Below are 17,511 nucleotides of genomic sequence, written 5' to 3'. Positions count from 1 at the left end.
TAAATCCTGCCTCTCAGGATCTTCTCCATCAACTTACCAACCACTGAAGTAAGACTCACTGGTCTATAATTTCCTGGGCTATCTCTACTCCCTTTCTTGAATAAAGGAACAACATCTGTAACCCTCCAATCCTCTGGAACCTCTCCCGTCCCCATTGATGATGCAAAGATCATCGCCAGAGGCTCAGCAATCTCCTCCCTTGCCTCCCACAGTAGCGTGGGGTACATCTCATCCGGTCCCAGTGACTTATCCAACGATGCTTTCCTAAAGCTCCAGCACATCCTCTTTCTTAATATCTACATGCTCAAGCTTTTCAGTCTGCTGCAAGTCATCACTACAATCACCAAGATCCTTTTCCATAGTGAATACTGAAGTAAAATACTCATTAAGTACCTCTGCCATTTCCTCCTGATCCACACACACTTTCCCACTGTTACACTTGATGAGTCCTATTCTTTCACGTCTCATTCTCTTGCTCTTCATATACCTGTAGAATGCCTTGGGGTTTTCCTTAATCCTGCCCAGCAAGGCCTTCTCATGGCCCCTTCTGGCTCTCCAAATTTCCTTCTTAAGCTCATTCCTGTTGGCCTTGTAATCTTCCAGATCTCTAACATTACCCAGCTCCCTGAACCTTTTGTAAGCTTTTCTGTTCTTCTTGACTAGATTTATTACAGCCTTTGTACACCACGGTTCCTGTACCCTACCATAACTTCCCTGTCTCATTGGGGCGTACCTACGCAGAACTATCCCCTAAACACTTGCTACATTTCTTTTGTACTTTTCCCTGAGAACATCTGTTCCCAATTTAAGCTTCCAATTTCCTGCCTGAGAGCCTCATAATTCCGCTTACTCCAATTAAATGCTTTGTAACTTATCTGTTTCTGTCTCTCTCCAATGCTATTGTAAAGGAGATAGAATTATGATCACTATCTCCAAAATGCTCTCCCACTGAGAGACATTAACAGCAACAGTAGATACTTTGTTTTCATGGTAAATGCTTCCAACAATTGTTTGCGCAGCTTTCCAATGTGAACATCTGTCAAAAACTGGCACTCTGAACTTGTCAGAGGTTTGATGTTTCATGTTTTGCATTTGTAGCAAGGACCACCTAAATTGTGGCATGAAATTCAAACCCCTGTAGCTGAATTGCTGACCAGACAGAGAAGAGTTATTTACTTTCATTAAATGAGGTAATTTGCAGAAGAAAATTGGTGTATTTCTTTCTGTGGAATGAAATTACTTAAAAAGTCTGTAATTTGTTTAAAACATTTCAATTGTTCCTTTAAACCAGTGTTAAATCTTAGAAAGAGTGTTAAATCTTAGTAACAATGTTTTGTTATCAATACATATCACTTGTTGCACAGTGGTTCATTGCTCTGGTTCAAGGACAAGACTGGCTTGGTTTACAGTCCTGTTGCAGATACAAGTGAGACTGAAGTCTAGGATTATGTGGGCAGATGGCAAAGAGGAATGTCAGAGACTCCAGAGGCAGGAATGGGTCAAGTGATTTGATCCACTGATGTTGAGCAACTTGCAGTTTCTGCAACATCACAATTTAGGTCAGGCCTTGATTTTTTTTTGTTGATTTAGACTGTGCTGGGACAGAGTATGGTTTATGAAGCAAAATTTATCACATAGAACAAGCACTCTAATGTTTCTTTGGTGCTGAGTGATATCTGTGTCATTCGTTACATGGAGAAAAACTTTGAAAAATGACTTGGATGGAAACTTGCTGGATTCTAACCCCTAATGACTTTACCCTATGCATCAAGCTACTCGTACCTCACTAATCAGTGCCCATCTCCAGAAATAAGGAAACTCCACCTCACCATACATTATATCTTTTATTGAGAAAAGAAACATTATATTGTCATAAGCCTGTTATACAGTAAATTACACTGACATGAGTAGTTACACATATAATAGTTAATCAAAAGATATATAATAATAGAAAGTCCGTGTGTCCCACGCATAGCTCAGTATCGAAACAACCTAGAAATCTGAAGTTTTGTGTATGTTAGGTTTAGCAAAAGGATGTTCACTGCACTCTTAGTTTTTCTAAAACTTCCCCCATAGGAGGCCCTCCAGAGTCCAAAGGGGCCTGATTTTAATTTTCCCCATTGAAAATTGATGAGATCTTTCTCTGATCTATTTTTGAGATACTAAATATTTTGGTGGATATGATGTGAGTAACTTTGGTCTTCCTGAATCACAGAGAAATAAAAGTTTGTGCACCTAGTTTCTGTGGGAGACTAGCTACCATTTAAACCAGTTAGACGAATATATCTGAGAGAAAGAACCTAGTTTAGTGAGATACCAAAGAAATGCCTTAGATACTATTACATGGGACAAGATACTATTACAGTAAACAAGGAATCATATTTTTTGCTACTTCTGGTGGAATAGGAAGGCTTTCCTTATTAATCTACTTTTGGCTAAAGTTTGAAGGCAAAACATGATTCAGGCATTGCTTCAACTCATTTGACAAGAGGGAAAACTGGACATTTGGCTTTTAAACTCCTTTTTAAATTTGACAGTTGTGGAGACTCCAACATGTAACATTGGTCAGGGAACTGCAAGGGAAAGAATTCTTTGTAAACTTATTGTCTGGGATGAATGTACAATGGCTCACAAGGCAGCCACCGAGCATTAGATCGAACATTGCAAGGTCTGAGGCACAATAATAAATTAATGGGAGGATTTACTTCAGTGCCAGCTGGTGTTTCGTCAAATACTATACAAAAGCCAATGAATTGAAAGCCTGTATTAAAGCATCATATATTTGGGAAAGTGTTGAATGATTACACTTGAAATGCAATATGGAATCCCATTTGACAGATGATCCATCTGTGAGAGAGTTTGTTTAAATTTACTCAAATTAGGAAATGGGGAAATTAAAAATGAAGACTCAACAGGAATGATTTCGATGAAAGCATTGGGCCGAATTGTTACATCACTTCACAATCTGATGCAAGTTGTTTTCTCAAATGTCACTCAACACTATTTGAGTTACCAATGGTTGTGTGAAAGAGCAATTTTAGCACCAAAAAAATGACACAGTGCAGCCCATGAATAAAGACATTTTTCGAAACATCCCAGACAACCTGTGCAATATAAATCTATTGACAGTGTGACAGACATCGATAAGGCTGTACATTCTTCTGTTGAATTTTTAAATTCTCTCATCACCTGGTGTGGCATCACATAATCTTGAACTAAAAGAAGTTGTTCTAATCATGCTACTCAGGAATTTGGATCCACCAGTACTATGCAATGGCACAAGATTATCAGTTCATCCGATAATCAAAAATGACTGCCACATGTAACTGAGGCAACAATAATTACCGGTAATGCTGTTGGGGAAAATATCTTCATCCCTCGGATAGCAATTATCCCATCTGACCTACCTTTTCAATTCAAGTGACCTGTTCAACTTAGTTTTGCTATGAACATTAACAAGGAGCACGGACAATCACTAAAAGCTTTTGGCCTTAACCTTGGGACTCAATACTTTTCCCACCATCTATGTTGGTTGCTCCAGAGTTGGAGATGAAAATAATCTATACATTTTCACACCAGATTCAAAGTATTCTTATACACTTCAACATTGAGATCAAGTTAAATTTACACATTATGCATAGGTACATACTTACTTAATGAGAACTATATTAAATGTAATTTTTGCATACATATTTATTTTCATTGTGTATTTGTTATTGATAACTTTAGTTAAACTACATAATTTTAACCCCTTAAGTATATTATCTATGGAGTAATTATATATTGTATTTAAGTTAGATTTTATTTCATTTACAAGAAGAGTTATAAAAGCTTATTGTGAGGAAATAAATGCAAATATCATGATTGCCAGCATAATACCCCGGGCAATGACGGGTGTAGCAGCTAGTTGAGAATAAAATCTGAAAATTACACAATGTGAATACTTAGCCTTATGACATCAAATCACTCCCTTTAGGCAACCACTATTTCATTTAAAATAGACCATTGCCATTAAAATGGCAGAGAGCAATTTTGTGCTCAGCCTTCATGTGATTGCTTTGCTCACTTTATTTCCAGGTTTAAATTGTACCTAATAGCTCAGCATCAGACAGTCTTCTGGTGTCTGCCCAGACTCATTCTTCAGTCACTCTGTAATGCTCATTGCAAACAGGTGAACTACAGTGAGGTTACAGAACAGTGCCACCTTCTGAAGAGAATGATTGCTGTCGTAACAGTAAATGAGATTGTGCTGAAGATGCAACTCAATGATGGCAAATCGAATTGGCTTTTACAGTGACTATATTTTTGAACTATTCTGGCTGATTTAAGATGGGGTAGAATTATCTAGTCCCATATATACCTAATAGCTTCACGAGCACATTTCCCAGTATTCTCTTTGGGTAATAACCAAAAACCAATGTCCTGACATATTTTCTATATGGTGTAAACACTGTTGTGCTTGGCCAATCTGATAGGCGTTGTTATAAACCCTTTATTGTGATGTCTTCTTCAGCTATAATTGAAAGGTAAGACTACAAAGTCAGTTTTTATTTATGCTATTATCTCTCAGTTAAACAATAGTTCACCTTTAAAATCACAACCCACCATTTCAATTCCCTTCTTATCCTTGCTGTCCTCCAGCTTTGTAGTAACATCTAGTCCTTTAGACCTCCAAGATAGCTGGGTACCTTCAATTCCGGACTCTTGAATCACTTCACTATTAATGGTCATGTCTTCGGTTACTGAGGCGTAGAGTCCCAGAATTTTCTCCCTAAACTTCATCACCTCTCCATCTTTCTTTCTATTACCTGCCCTCCTTTAAGACAATGCTCAACATATACCACTTTGACCAAATCTTTGGCTATTTCCCCCAATATTTCTGCATGTAGTTTATGAGATATTTTGATGAAACTAATGTTCAACATCTTGGGATGTTTTGCTGTGCTAAATAATACTTTGATGGAAAAAATACAAAGCTCTCTTTCAGCTACGCTTTTTATTCATTCACAGGATATAGGCACCTCTGGCAAGACCAGTATTTATTGCCTATTCCTATTTACCTTTGAGAAGCAAGTAGTGAATTGCCTTCTTCTTACCATAGTGGAGTGTTTAGTCATTTTAGAGTTTATAAAAGAGAGCCATACATTGCTGGAATAAAGACAGAAAATGCTGGAAATACACATAAGGTCAGGCAACATCCTGTGGAGAAAGAAACAGAGTCAAGGTTTCTGGTCAATGGATCAGAGAAGTGAGAAAACAGGAGGGGTGGACAGAAATGAAGGAATGTCTATGATAGAGTAGAGACCAAGGTTGTCTAAGGGACCCAATGGTTTCAGAGCTGTCTAGTTCATGGACGAATAAAGGCAGTTAGAGAGAGAATCAAAATACAAAAGAACATGTTGGAGCTGTGAGAGGCAGAACAGAGAGGTTGCTGTAAATCTGAAACAAAGGAGAATGCTGGAACTGCCCGGCAGATCAGGCAGCATCTGCGGAGAGAAAAAATGGAGATAAGGTGGATAACCTCATTGACACAAACAGGAAAAGCAGGTTATCTGAAACTATTCAATATTGAGTCCAGAAAGTTACAACACGCCTAGGTAAGGAGCTGTTCCTCAAATGAGACACATATAGGCCAGAAAGAGTAAGGAGAGATTTCCTTCCCCCAAAAACCATTGGTGAGCCAGATGAGGTTTTACAGTATCTGGTAGCTTCATGGTCACCAGCTTTTCATTCTTACTTAATTAACTCAATTCAAGCTCCCCAGCTGCCATAATAGGTTTGATCTCATTAGTGGGCCAGGTCTCTGGATTGTTAGCGTAAACACTTATGCTATTGTGTCCCTTAATGGTGTGGTTTTTGACATGTCTAATCTCCCAAACATTAGGACTTGTCTGGATCCACAGGTAGATATCATGTGGTTATCTCATGTTGTTAATTATGTTAGCAGCTGAAGAACAGACATCCAATTTTTAAAAAGGTGAGTTTATGAATTGTTTTCTTCCCTTTGGTTCTTGTACAATGATGAAGTCTTGTGCGGCGATCATATGCTCTTGCTGCACTAGGGTGTTGCGAGAGTGATATTACCCAACATTGTAGTGCAGTTTTGAATATTAATAATAGCTCCCAAGATCCCATTTCATTTTTATTAGAGGGCTCATAACAGTTTCAATACTGTGCATGGTATATTTGAATAGAAACTATTTGAATAGAAAATATGTCATATCACGTTGCAAGACATCATCATTTATGACCAACACTAGTGACCATGACAACAGGTAGGTCAGAGCTCCATAACACTACCTAACCAAGCATTTCATGACTAGTGGTCAGAAGGTCCATGATATCCATAGCAAGAAACAACATGCTGTTCCACAGACTCTCCATTTTCTACCATATCAGGTAGGTAAGAAGCTGTTTCTGCATGCAGAAAAGAAACAGGACCTCTTTTGCTCATGAAACAAAAGAGCCAAACTGACTGTATCATATTATCCTGCCAATGGAAATCAATCCAGTCCACAATGCATTTTTACAGAGATTACCTTTCCTCCAGTAAATGGTTTGTTTTTTTTTCATAGGGCCAGCTGAGGCAAGCACAGATCCAAATGTAGACCCTGTTCTTGCTAATTATCAGGAACTTTCAACACACAGATCAAATTATTGTTGTGGCTAACTTCTCTGCTGCTGTAACATCAGAGGTAACAAAGACACTTCCCACTTTGCAGCAGTGGTCACCACCACACATGGGACCACCTCAGCCTCCAACATCACATGAACCTAGATGCAGAGGGTCATAACTGCATTATTTGAAGTGGAAATAAAATATACAACACGTTGGCATATACCAAATTTATCCAATTTTTGCAAAACACACATATCCTGAAGATTACATTTATCTTCCCCTCTGTTTATATTAATAAATAATTATACTTTCTTGAAGTGTTTTTCATGTTGGCATGCACGTAGTGTAAAATATACAAATATATTTTGAAGTGAAGTTATAAAAATGTAAGTGGAAATTTAAACCCGCAGTGAGAATGATTGCCCAGAATTTGGACTTCAGACATTTTTGGTGAGCCATGTAGATATGGCCTCATCAGACGTCACAAAAAAAATTGTAAAATCAAGACAATCTTGCTTTAAGAAGTTGTTTCCTCCCTTTAAAGAACATTAAATCCAACCTGCATGTTTCACAGATGTCAGGACCTTGTTAGATAGCATTGTCTGCCAGCTGATCCATGGGAAGTGGGCCAGTGATAGTAAAAAGATCTCTACAGCAGTGGCAGCACGGAAAACAAAGTCAAAATGTAGCTGGGGTGTGGCAATCACAGAAAATGGTGGGGAGGAGGTAGAAGAGGGGCAAAGTGGCAGTGTGAGGAGGGCAATGGCTTGGTTCTCCCCTCCTCCAACTATGTGCCCTGTCATTAAAGGTCATCCCTCGTCTCCGCAATCTGCAGCAACACTGGGGTCACAGATTGATGGGTCCATGAGCTGCAATTACAAGTTCAATGACTCCACAATCTTTATTTAATGACTGCCGGCATATTTCTTTTTTTACATAAAAGTTTCAGGAGATACTTTTTACATATAAAATCTATGTACAGGGGTGGAGAGAACATATTACAAATAGAAAAAATGGTGCAAAGTGGTCCAGTTTCTTTGCAGATATTTTCTATTGTGAAGCTTGCTGTAACTTGCTAATGGATTAATGCCTTCTTAAGAAGAATAAGTGAACAGAGTAATAGAATTCAATCCTCAAAATACCAGAAAAGATTTTGGGAAGATTCAAAAATCTCTTGCATCAAAAATATAATTTGCTGTTAGAAACCATTAAGCCCAATGATAAACAATTTTGTGAAGCATTTCTCAATGACTGTGTCAAACTACCATCTGCAATGCTGCAACCTTGTAATGAGAATAAACATTTTTACAAAACTCCTCCAAGTGCCAACTTCTCATTTAAGTAATTGGTTATGTCAGACTGGGGTACATCCCAGTGGCCTGGTGAACTAGGGAACATGAAATGTTTTCAAGCAAAGTTCACCCATGGGTAGATTTTTTAAAAATACACTAGTGTTGCAGCCCTAGGAGAATTTCCTGGCAATTAAAATTTAATAGATAGAAACATTATGCAGCCACTGGGAGTCTCCATTTGGTGTGCACAAGCCTCAAGAGCAGGAATTTGTAAAAGCTACCCCTTTATTTCCTCTGTCATGCTCAGATTAATTACACCATTAAAACTAAAAGACTACTGAGATATAAAATTAATTCACATAGTCCATAGGGTCTATAAAAATTATTTTTCAATGCTTTGTTGAAAGTAGTGGTCAGTAACAGGTTGCCACTCACTGTAATGAAGTCATGTTGTCTATACACAGTTAATATTTAACGTCTTTTCCATAGGTAAAATCTGGGAGGTTCGGTATACAGGATGCAACTTCTGACATACATGCCATGGGATTATCCTCACATCCATCTGTTTCTTTGGTAAGATCGATGTAAACTGCATCTGGAGAGTAAACTGAAGGATCATTGTTAAAATAGTTGAGTGGTTTCAGAAAGAAGCCAACTCCATTTCCAGGTGTGGCAGTATTAGGAACATCTTCTGCATGGGGGATGTGGAGAAATCCAGCTGTTATCCAGGCTACCAGGTCCTGTTTAAAAACAATAGGTGTGCTGTTACTAATTGTTTAAAATGTTAAGAAAATAAAATCATATTAATATTCCCTTTTACCTTTGCAATATTAATCCCTCAGCTAATTGGGATTATTCCTTGTGGACAGAAGGATTCAACAAGAAAGGTATTGAGTCCTAATCTAATTCATGGGCATGTTTCTACAGAGTTCGATACAGCAGCATGTTCAGTCCTAACCTACAGTGTTGTCTGTGGGGAGTTTATATGTTCTCTCTGTGACCGTGTCACTTTCCTCCTACATACCAAAGATATGCAGGTTGATAGGTTAACTGGCCACTGTAAATTGTCCTCAGTGTGTAGGTGAGTGGGGTTAATGGGAATGTAGGGAGAATAATGTGGGATTCGTGTAGGATTAGTGCAAGTGGGTGCTTGATGATCTGTGTGCACTCAGTGGGCCAAAAGGCATTATCTGTACTGTATGTCTCTATGACTCTATGGGGGCCTAAAAAAAAATGTCCTCTTTAGCCAAAGGCTATAGCACCAATTATAGCATCTCAAGAACTTGCCCTGGCTGAAGTTAGCTAAATCAACAGAGAGCCTTTTGTCAGTAAGGTTTACCATGATGGGCAACATCGCATTACCCATCAGATGTCTGGGTTTTAAACCCCCACCTTTCCTCACTTTCTGTGGGGAATCACGTTTATAATCCATGTTCTGCATGTCAAGGACAAGCTGTTATATTAAAATACATGAGCAAACCTCATTCTTAATGCTTTCGCCATTAATAAACTCATCAAAATAAACAGGAGGCTTCCACATGCTATTCTGATGGTAGATGCTGCTGCTCTTTTGCTCTTGATCTTTGTGTTTTGTCACTGCCAGCTGGTACCTATGATAGATAAAACAACATTATTAACTTGAGTTATCCCTAGAATTTGTACACATTCAAATGCTGGTGTGCTCTTTGTTTCTTCCTTGTAACTCTTCTGTATGTTTTTGTCTCTTGGGAAAATGTTACTGTCCAGTGGACAGATATCTGCAAAGATGCAACCACCCATCCTCTCCTACTAGATAAGGGGTTATATAGCATTTTTCCACATTGCACCTAAATATCTCCACATCTGCTTTGACACAGAGCAGATGCAAAACAAATTTCTCTCTGTGTTAGCATCACAACTCTAGTCTCATAAGTGGAGGTAGAAGGTCTCACATTCCTATGCTTCGTCGCCTATCCCAATCTACTAGTATTACTATAAGCCTTCTATCTGTCAGGCTGCTGGCAGAGATGGAATCATCTGGTGGTCTGCAGCCTCTCCACTGTCCAATGTACGAAATCAATAAGATGGCAAGACCCATTGGCTTCTGTTCCAGTAGAGATGTGTGATAACATCTGAAACTAGGTTTGTAAATCAGAGTCTGACCTTTTCTTGCCATGTCAAGCAAAAAGGAAAGGTTGAAGCAGAAAAGAAGATGGCAATGCAGAGAAATAGGTGCTCAGTCTGGAAAGGTGCACAACGATTGTTGATGATACATGCAGAAAGAAAATGTGGAGGAAACATGGGAAAAATAAGACAAGCTAAAGTGAAGAGGGGAAAAAAGCCAAATCACAGCTTACACAAATGGAAGTGAATAACAGACCACAGCCAGGGCAATGGAAGCAAGAGACAGGCATATAGTGGGAAAAGAAGGAGAACAAAGAATGCATTGCAAATAGAAAGAAACATTAAAAGTGACAGTGAGTGATAGACAACCAGAAAGAGCAGAAGGAAGACCATAAGGTAATATTTTTCATAACCTCGTTTACATGGTATTTTCTTTTTCTTTTGTCCTTCTAATAAACCTCAGTATCATTCCTATCAAATGGCAACTCCAACAGAATTATAAATTGTTTGAAGAAGTGGAATTGTGTATAAGCAGCGAGGTGCAAATTAACCACATTTTCCTATATTAGTGCATCTCCAATGTGTTAAATCTTATTATAGAACTAATGAAAACAGGGTGTTTATTTACAAGACTTCAAACAATAACCAGACCCCAATATGGTTTATTACTTTAATAACAGTTTGCATTGCTGTTATAATCTGGCAAAGCAAGAAGACTCAATGAGTAAGAGGTAAAGATGTTATACCTTTGCCAGGAGATGCCTTTTTCATCTGGACTATCTTCTGGCACACTCTCAGGGTTGAAGCTTACCACTTGAATCCTGTAACCTCGAGGATGGCCCCACTTATTTTTCTGAGCCAAATTTACAAAATTCAGGTAACTGGGCATTTTCATTCCAGTTCTGAAGGCTGCTTCATTCTCTGTCTCCAAAATCCTCCTTTTCACAGTGGGTACATGTACCTTCTGGTCAGTTTTCCATGGGACAGATTTGAGTTGATATTCTATGTCTTTCGTTTCAAAAGAGTTAGATGTACCTAAAGTTGACAAAGGTAAATTTTAAATGGATGATTACGCAGAATGTGAAAAAAACATCAGTGCACCAGATCTTCATTTTCCAGATATTCCAGACTAAAGCTGGTCTTGGAATATGTATTCATCATGTTGAGGATGCTTTGAACCATTACTTGCTGTTATATTCAAACCAGTGCAAAGTTGAAATGCATACTGGCTGCAGTCAACCTGCATATTATGCATTATTGCAAAGGTAAAATTACTACAGTTGTCAGTTCCACTGGCTGTCTTCAAATGAAGAGTTATTGGATTAATAAAAGCCTGAAATAGTTTTCGTCCATTAGAATTAGCAGCACTCTTTTAGAGCAGTAGTTCTCAAACCCTACATTTCCTGACTAGAGTATGTGTACCTGACATCGTTTCTCTGTTTCCATTGGCTCAATTGCTTCTTTTCTTTTACTGCTTCATTGTATTATACGCCACAGTGAAATTATTTCCAAACCAGACTTGTTCTATTTATCTAAATGCAGGGTACTGACACCTATAAAACTCTCCATTAACTCTCGAGGACCAGAGGATATTTTAATCACTGATCTTCTGACCATGCAGTGTATTCAAGATTTCCACTTTTGACTTCCAGTGAAGATAGTTTTATTAGTTCCAGTTTGCTTCACATGAACATCGATTGCTTTACCCACAGGTTTGGTCTGAGGCCTCATAACAGTTTATCTCCAGTTGACTCTTCCTCAATTTAACCACAAATCAATATTTCAAGAATACATAAGTTCTTCATTGTGAACATACCACCAATTTCTTACAGAATTGACTTCTTGAGAGGAAGATATATTAAACATGGGATCAGCCTTGACCAGCATTGCTTTCAAACATGTTCAGAATACTCTGAACTTTCTTTTATCAACACATAATGATCACAAAGCAACTTAAACTGTAAATGCAATGGTTACGATTAATTTATAAATGACAATTCTTTGTTCAAATCTCTTCCAGTTCAGTCAGGAATAATGAATTAACATTTGGCAGCAGTCCATCAAGGACTGACAATTTTGTATTGTATCACTTTTCAGTCTCTGAAACCGTTCTTTCAAGAGAAGCATGCCAGAACATCTTTGCTTGGTGTATTATTTATCACTGTGACCTGCAAGCAATTATCTACAGCTAGTTTGGTCCTGTAAAGTTGTCAAACAATAATGGTATCACTTCTACCAGAAAACTGAATTGAGTACAGACATGATTTTGATTCCTGAAGTGAAGCTATCAACTTTCTTTGGACAAAACATCTGATTCATGTACTTGAACTCTGGAATCCTTTCCATAATGCTTAAAAGTTCGACTTTCTTTCTGTGGTCGTTTGTTTAGATCATTGAGATTGTTTTCAGTTACAATTATCTCCTACCAGAACCACAACTAATCTCACAGTCAGCATGAAGTACTGAATTATCCTGGTGAAAACCAAATAGTATAAATGCACTGCTGTGAATTTTTAATCCACTTGTTTGATCTTGTGCTACTTTTCTCTCTGATAGGAATGGTTGGCTCCCATCAGGAAGACTAAGTCATACCAAGTTTGTTAAACTGGATGACCTGCCGTCACATATATCAAGCGTAGAAATACTGTAGCTGTCAGTGTGAAGCCTTGGTCAAATAACAATCACCTTCTATAAGTAAGTTCTGACAGGTCTGAATACCCAAATTTAAAGCTGAGAAAGGAATCCATTGCTGCCACTTGCTTCACCTCAACCATATGTTTTGACTCAACTGATAGAACATAGAACAGTACAGCATAGGAACAGGCGCTTTGGCCCACGATGTCTGTTCCAGCCACAAGGCCTATTTAAACTGCACATCTGCCTTCACTGGATCTATATCCCTCCATTCCCCGCTTGTTCATGTGCCTGTCTAACTGCCTCTTCAACATTGCTACTGTATCTGTTTCTATCACTTCCCCTGGAAGCATGTTCCAGGCACCTACCACTCTCTCTGTAGAAAAGTTGCCTCACAAATCTCCTTTAAACTGTACCCCTCTTACCTTAAAGCTATGCTCTCTAGTATTTGACATTTCCACCCTGTGAAAAAGATTCTGACCATCTACCCTATCTATCCCTCTCATAATTTTATATACACCTATCAGGTCACTCCTCAGTCTCCAATGCTCCAGAGAAAACAATGCAAGTTTGTCCAACCTCTCCTTATAAATAATACTCTCTAATCCAGGCAACATCCTGGTGAACCTTTTCTGCATCCTCTCCAAAGCTCCCACATCCTTCCTGCATTGTGCTGACCAGAACTGCACACAATACTCCAAATGTGGCCTAACCAAAGTTCTATACAGGTGTATCATGACTTCCCAACTCTTATACTCAACACCCCAACTGATGAAGGCACATATGCCATACGCTGTCTTTTCCACCCTATCTACTTGTGTTGCAACTTTCAGGGAGCTATGGATTTGCACCCCAAGATCCCTCTGTACATCAATGCTCCTGAGGGTCCTATTATTTACTGTATCATCTCAAGTTCATTATTTATGTTTTACAGAGAGTGTGTTCCAACTAAAGCTTGAGACAGTAGATAAGAGTGTCACAGGTTTCTGGGGGGTGGGGCCTTTCACAAGAAGTGCTTGCATCCTATTTATCCAGGCTTAATGCAAGCTCCAAAAGGCTTCATCAACTAGTATATGCATTGCAATGTACTAGAGCTGATGCCTCTGTGGAAAAGTGAATGTCAATGAATGAGTAAGTTGTTAACATGACAAGAAGAGAATGGGGCTAAATGGAGAGTGAGCCTTTGGTTCCCCTACCCTTACCTCCACAGTGGTCTTCTCAAAAGGGACTCAGGTACTGGGAGCTTCTGACTTCTCCTCCAACTTGAGTTGTTTTTATTTAGTATGCTGTCTTGCAAACAGAAAGGGACTCTTCGAAAGTTATATATTTCAGAAGCAATCAGTGATGGGTACTCATGTACTCATGAAACTGTTCTGCACATGGCATTAATACAAACAAGTTGGCCATTCAGTCCAACAAATCTATGCTGGCCTACAGAGCAATTCCATTTTCACACTAATTTTCCCTGCAGACTATAATATTTAGTTGCTACATTGGCCTGTGTACTATGGAGCTAAGAGCTCACATGAATAACACATAAGCAAGAAAATGCTTTTATATAGAGCCTTACAAACCTTTGTACATTCTAAATGGTTTGCCTAACATTCTGTTTATTATCATGTTTCAAAGAGCATTATAGAATATGCTGTCATTCTTTGTGAATTCTTGCCTTTTTGTTTCACTTAATGCTTACAAAATAAATACTAAGCACATCCTGAACCAAAGCAGGTAGACTTGGTGCGGAGGAATAAAATTGCCTTCTTTGACTATGCTGGGACTGATGAGATATTTGACATTGTATAATGGAACTGGGCCATCAGTTCTGCAGAAAATGCTGAAACTAGACTTTTCGCAATAAACAGAATGTGGGTTCAGCCTTAGGTGCGCTGAGAAGGGGAACTGTTCTGTTCTAATCTTTGTAACACATTGACGAATGATTAAGTATGTTGCAACTGTAACTGAAACAGTCACATGATAAGCTGTTATCTCAATGCATAAAATAAACTTGTAACCAGCTGTATGTTAGAGTCTGGGTGACGGTGGAGATCGCCGCCTGCTCTCCATGGTGCCATGCATGAATAAAGCCTTGGAACGAGACTCTGAGTAATCGTCTTTATTGTAGATTAGATAGAACTTCCACGACACTCAGTAATTCACCCTAGTGTAGGAATGATGTGGTACCTCTGGTGCAGCTTGACCAATATTGCCTGCTCCCCAGTAATTTTCTTCATTCTTCGGAAGAAATATTCAGGCATGGAGGTGCTCTCAGTGGAAATCTTACTTTGCTCTCTGAGCACTGGAGGAAAGTGGGCACCAAATACATTCGTTTATTGCTTAGCGTGCTTGATTCAGTTCCAGGAAGAAGAGCACTAACTGAATCAGTATGAAAAGGACTCATTATAGCATATATAGAGAAGCATGACTGATTGCTTTGCTGTACTGGCAACTTGGTGCAAACCTCTGCCCCTCTCACATGCCTCCAATGTTTCTGTGTGATGCTGTACTAGGAACCTGCTGCTTAATGAGGAGAGGCGGCTTACAATGGCTGGTGTTGGACAGGCTGGGCTGGGAGGAGTGGCCGTTCTGTTCTGAGCAGTGGGGCTCCGGACTGCACCCTAAGTATGCCCATTGCTGGAGACTGGCAGCACCTTCCCTACGTGATGAAAAACCATCCAGATCTCATCACCTGCTGCCTCACCATCTCATCACCACCCCATGGCTCATCCCAGCCCAGAAATCCCAGACCACTGCAGAGCCAAGTGACATTAAGATGGAGTATAACAAGATGCTGCTGTTGGTACCAACTATAAATCTGAATTGTGTTTCACCAAAGACTTCCTGCTGAACAAGTCACAATAACAACTTGTAAGTTTAATGCACTATTTGGGTAGTAAAATGTCTCAAGACACTTGGCATGGGAGATAATAAATCTGATACCAAGCCACATAAGGAAGCATTAGAACAGATGCCAAAACCTGGGTCGACGGGTCACAGTTTTGACCCTTTTTTAGTGAAGATCATAAAAGTGCAGATGGGAAATCTGAAATCAACTCCCAGTCTGCTGAGTGTTTCCAGCACTTTATGGCTTTATTTGTGTACCTTTTAGCGATATCTCTGGATTTTTTTTTTCATTAGTGAATTTTCTAAAACTCTGCTTGGTTCTCTGATCTCAGAGCATTAATGCCATTGTTGCTGAATAACAAAAAGAGGGGGAGAAGTCAATAAACTTAGGGAAGAAATTCCGGAGTAGAGGCACATAGCTGGTGAAGGCTCGGTGGTGGAGCAATTAATATTTTAAATGAGAAAAAAGTCAGAAGTGGAAACTGCAGGATTTCATTGGACTGCAAGACTAAAGCAGCTTATAGAGAAGGCCAAGGCCTTGGAGTGTTTGCAAATGTGGATAAGACTTTTGAAATTGAGGTACAATGTCCCCGGTGAGCATGAGAAGGGGTTGGTGATGATAAATAAGACCGTGCAGGGTCTGAGATGTTCTTGATGGGATGCTGTTGAAGTGTGCATTGGAATAATGACATCTGAAGATAACAGATAGGTTTTCAACAGCAGAGGAACCAAGGTAGGTTGGAACCAGTGGAAATGTAAAGCTAGAAATAAGCAGCACAGGTTATATAAAATTGTTAACAACCTGATTCACTCTGAAACAGCAGTTGGAAGAGGAATGGCGTCAACAGCTGGGGAAGAGTTCCTGCAGAACTGGGAGAGGAGGCTGAGTGATTTACAGGCTGGGAGAATACTGACAACCAAATACACTTAAAATACCATGTTCAAACATGCAAAGTCCTTGGGGAAAGGACATGGGGTGAAGGTAACTGGAGAATTCACAGCGTGGAATGAATATTTTGTAGATGTTTAAAGATTTCTTTCATGATTCTGAGGCATCTGAGTGGAATGCTTGGCCTTTTCAGAGATTAATTAGTTAGTGTAAACTGCATTGCTGTGAGTCTGGAGTTAAATACCAGTGTCAGATTTTCTTCCATAAAGGAAGTTAATAAATGATATTAACTAGAGGGCCTGAGTTATAGGGACAGGTTGGTCAGGCCAGGTCTTTAGTTCTTGCAAGGTAGGAGAATGAGGGGCAATCTTATAGAAATGTTTAAAATTATGAGAGGCATTGATAAGGTTGACAGTAGCAGTCTTTTCCCCAGGGTAGGGGAGTCCATAACCAGGGGGCATAGATTTAGGGTGAGAGGGGAAAGATTTTAAAAGGGACCTGAGGGGCAACTTTTTCACACAGAGGGTGGTAAGTATATGGAACAAGCTGCCAGAAGAAGTGATTGAGGCAGATACGATAGTATCATTTAAGAAGCACTTGGATAGGTACATGGAGGGGCGGAGCTTAGAGAGATATGGGCCAAACGTAGGAAATTAGGACTAGCTGGGTGAGCACCGTGGTCGGCATGGACTGGTTGGGCCGAAGGGCTTTTATCCGTGCTGTATTGCTCTATGACTCTAGGGGTGGGCCAGCATCGGTATTTAAAAACAATATTTCAATGAGTTGATTGCTTTTGTGATGTTAAGTGACATTGACTAGTCGGTAATCAAAACAATTTTGTGACGACAGTGAATTCTGTTCAACAACCCGGGAAAGTCGGTCACCATTATTACCTGCCTTGTTATAGAACATAGAACAGTACAGCACAGAACAGGCCCTTTGGCCCACAATGTTGTGCCGACATAGCTAATCCCTCCTACCTACAGAATGCCCATATCCCTCTATTTTCCTCTCATTCATGTGCCCATCCAAGCCATTCTTGAAAGCACCCAATGAGTTTGCCTCCACCACCCTATCAGGCAACGCATTCGAGGCATCCACCACTCTCTCAGTAAAAAACATACCCCTCATGT

The 17,511-nt window shown here is 39.4% G+C and overlaps 1 protein-coding gene across 2 annotated transcripts in view; it reads right to left on the bottom strand.

Moving 5' to 3' along the window:
* Positions 1-1,824: 1,824 nt before the first annotated feature.
* LOC127583024 (membrane primary amine oxidase-like) overlaps positions 1,825-17,511 on the bottom strand; it is a 28,386-nt gene continuing 12,699 nt past the window's right edge. For both annotated transcript variants that reach the window (XM_052038722.1, XM_052038721.1), the window contains exons 2-4: positions 10,761-11,049; positions 9,392-9,521; positions 1,825-8,651 (exon numbers count right to left, since the gene is read on the bottom strand). In XM_052038722.1, coding sequence (XP_051894682.1) covers positions 8,376-8,651; positions 9,392-9,521; positions 10,761-11,049 — 695 coding nt within the window. In that variant the 3' untranslated portion in view covers positions 1,825-8,375. The remainder of the gene's footprint in view (positions 8,652-9,391; positions 9,522-10,760; positions 11,050-17,511) is intronic.

The sequence above is a fragment of the Pristis pectinata genome, chromosome 25 (assembly GCF_009764475.1).
Source record: "Pristis pectinata isolate sPriPec2 chromosome 25, sPriPec2.1.pri, whole genome shotgun sequence".
NCBI lineage: Eukaryota > Metazoa > Chordata > Chondrichthyes > Rhinopristiformes > Pristidae > Pristis > Pristis pectinata.
The sequence above is the reverse complement of the archived record's forward strand: the minus strand, read 5'-3'. Positions and strand labels throughout refer to the sequence as shown.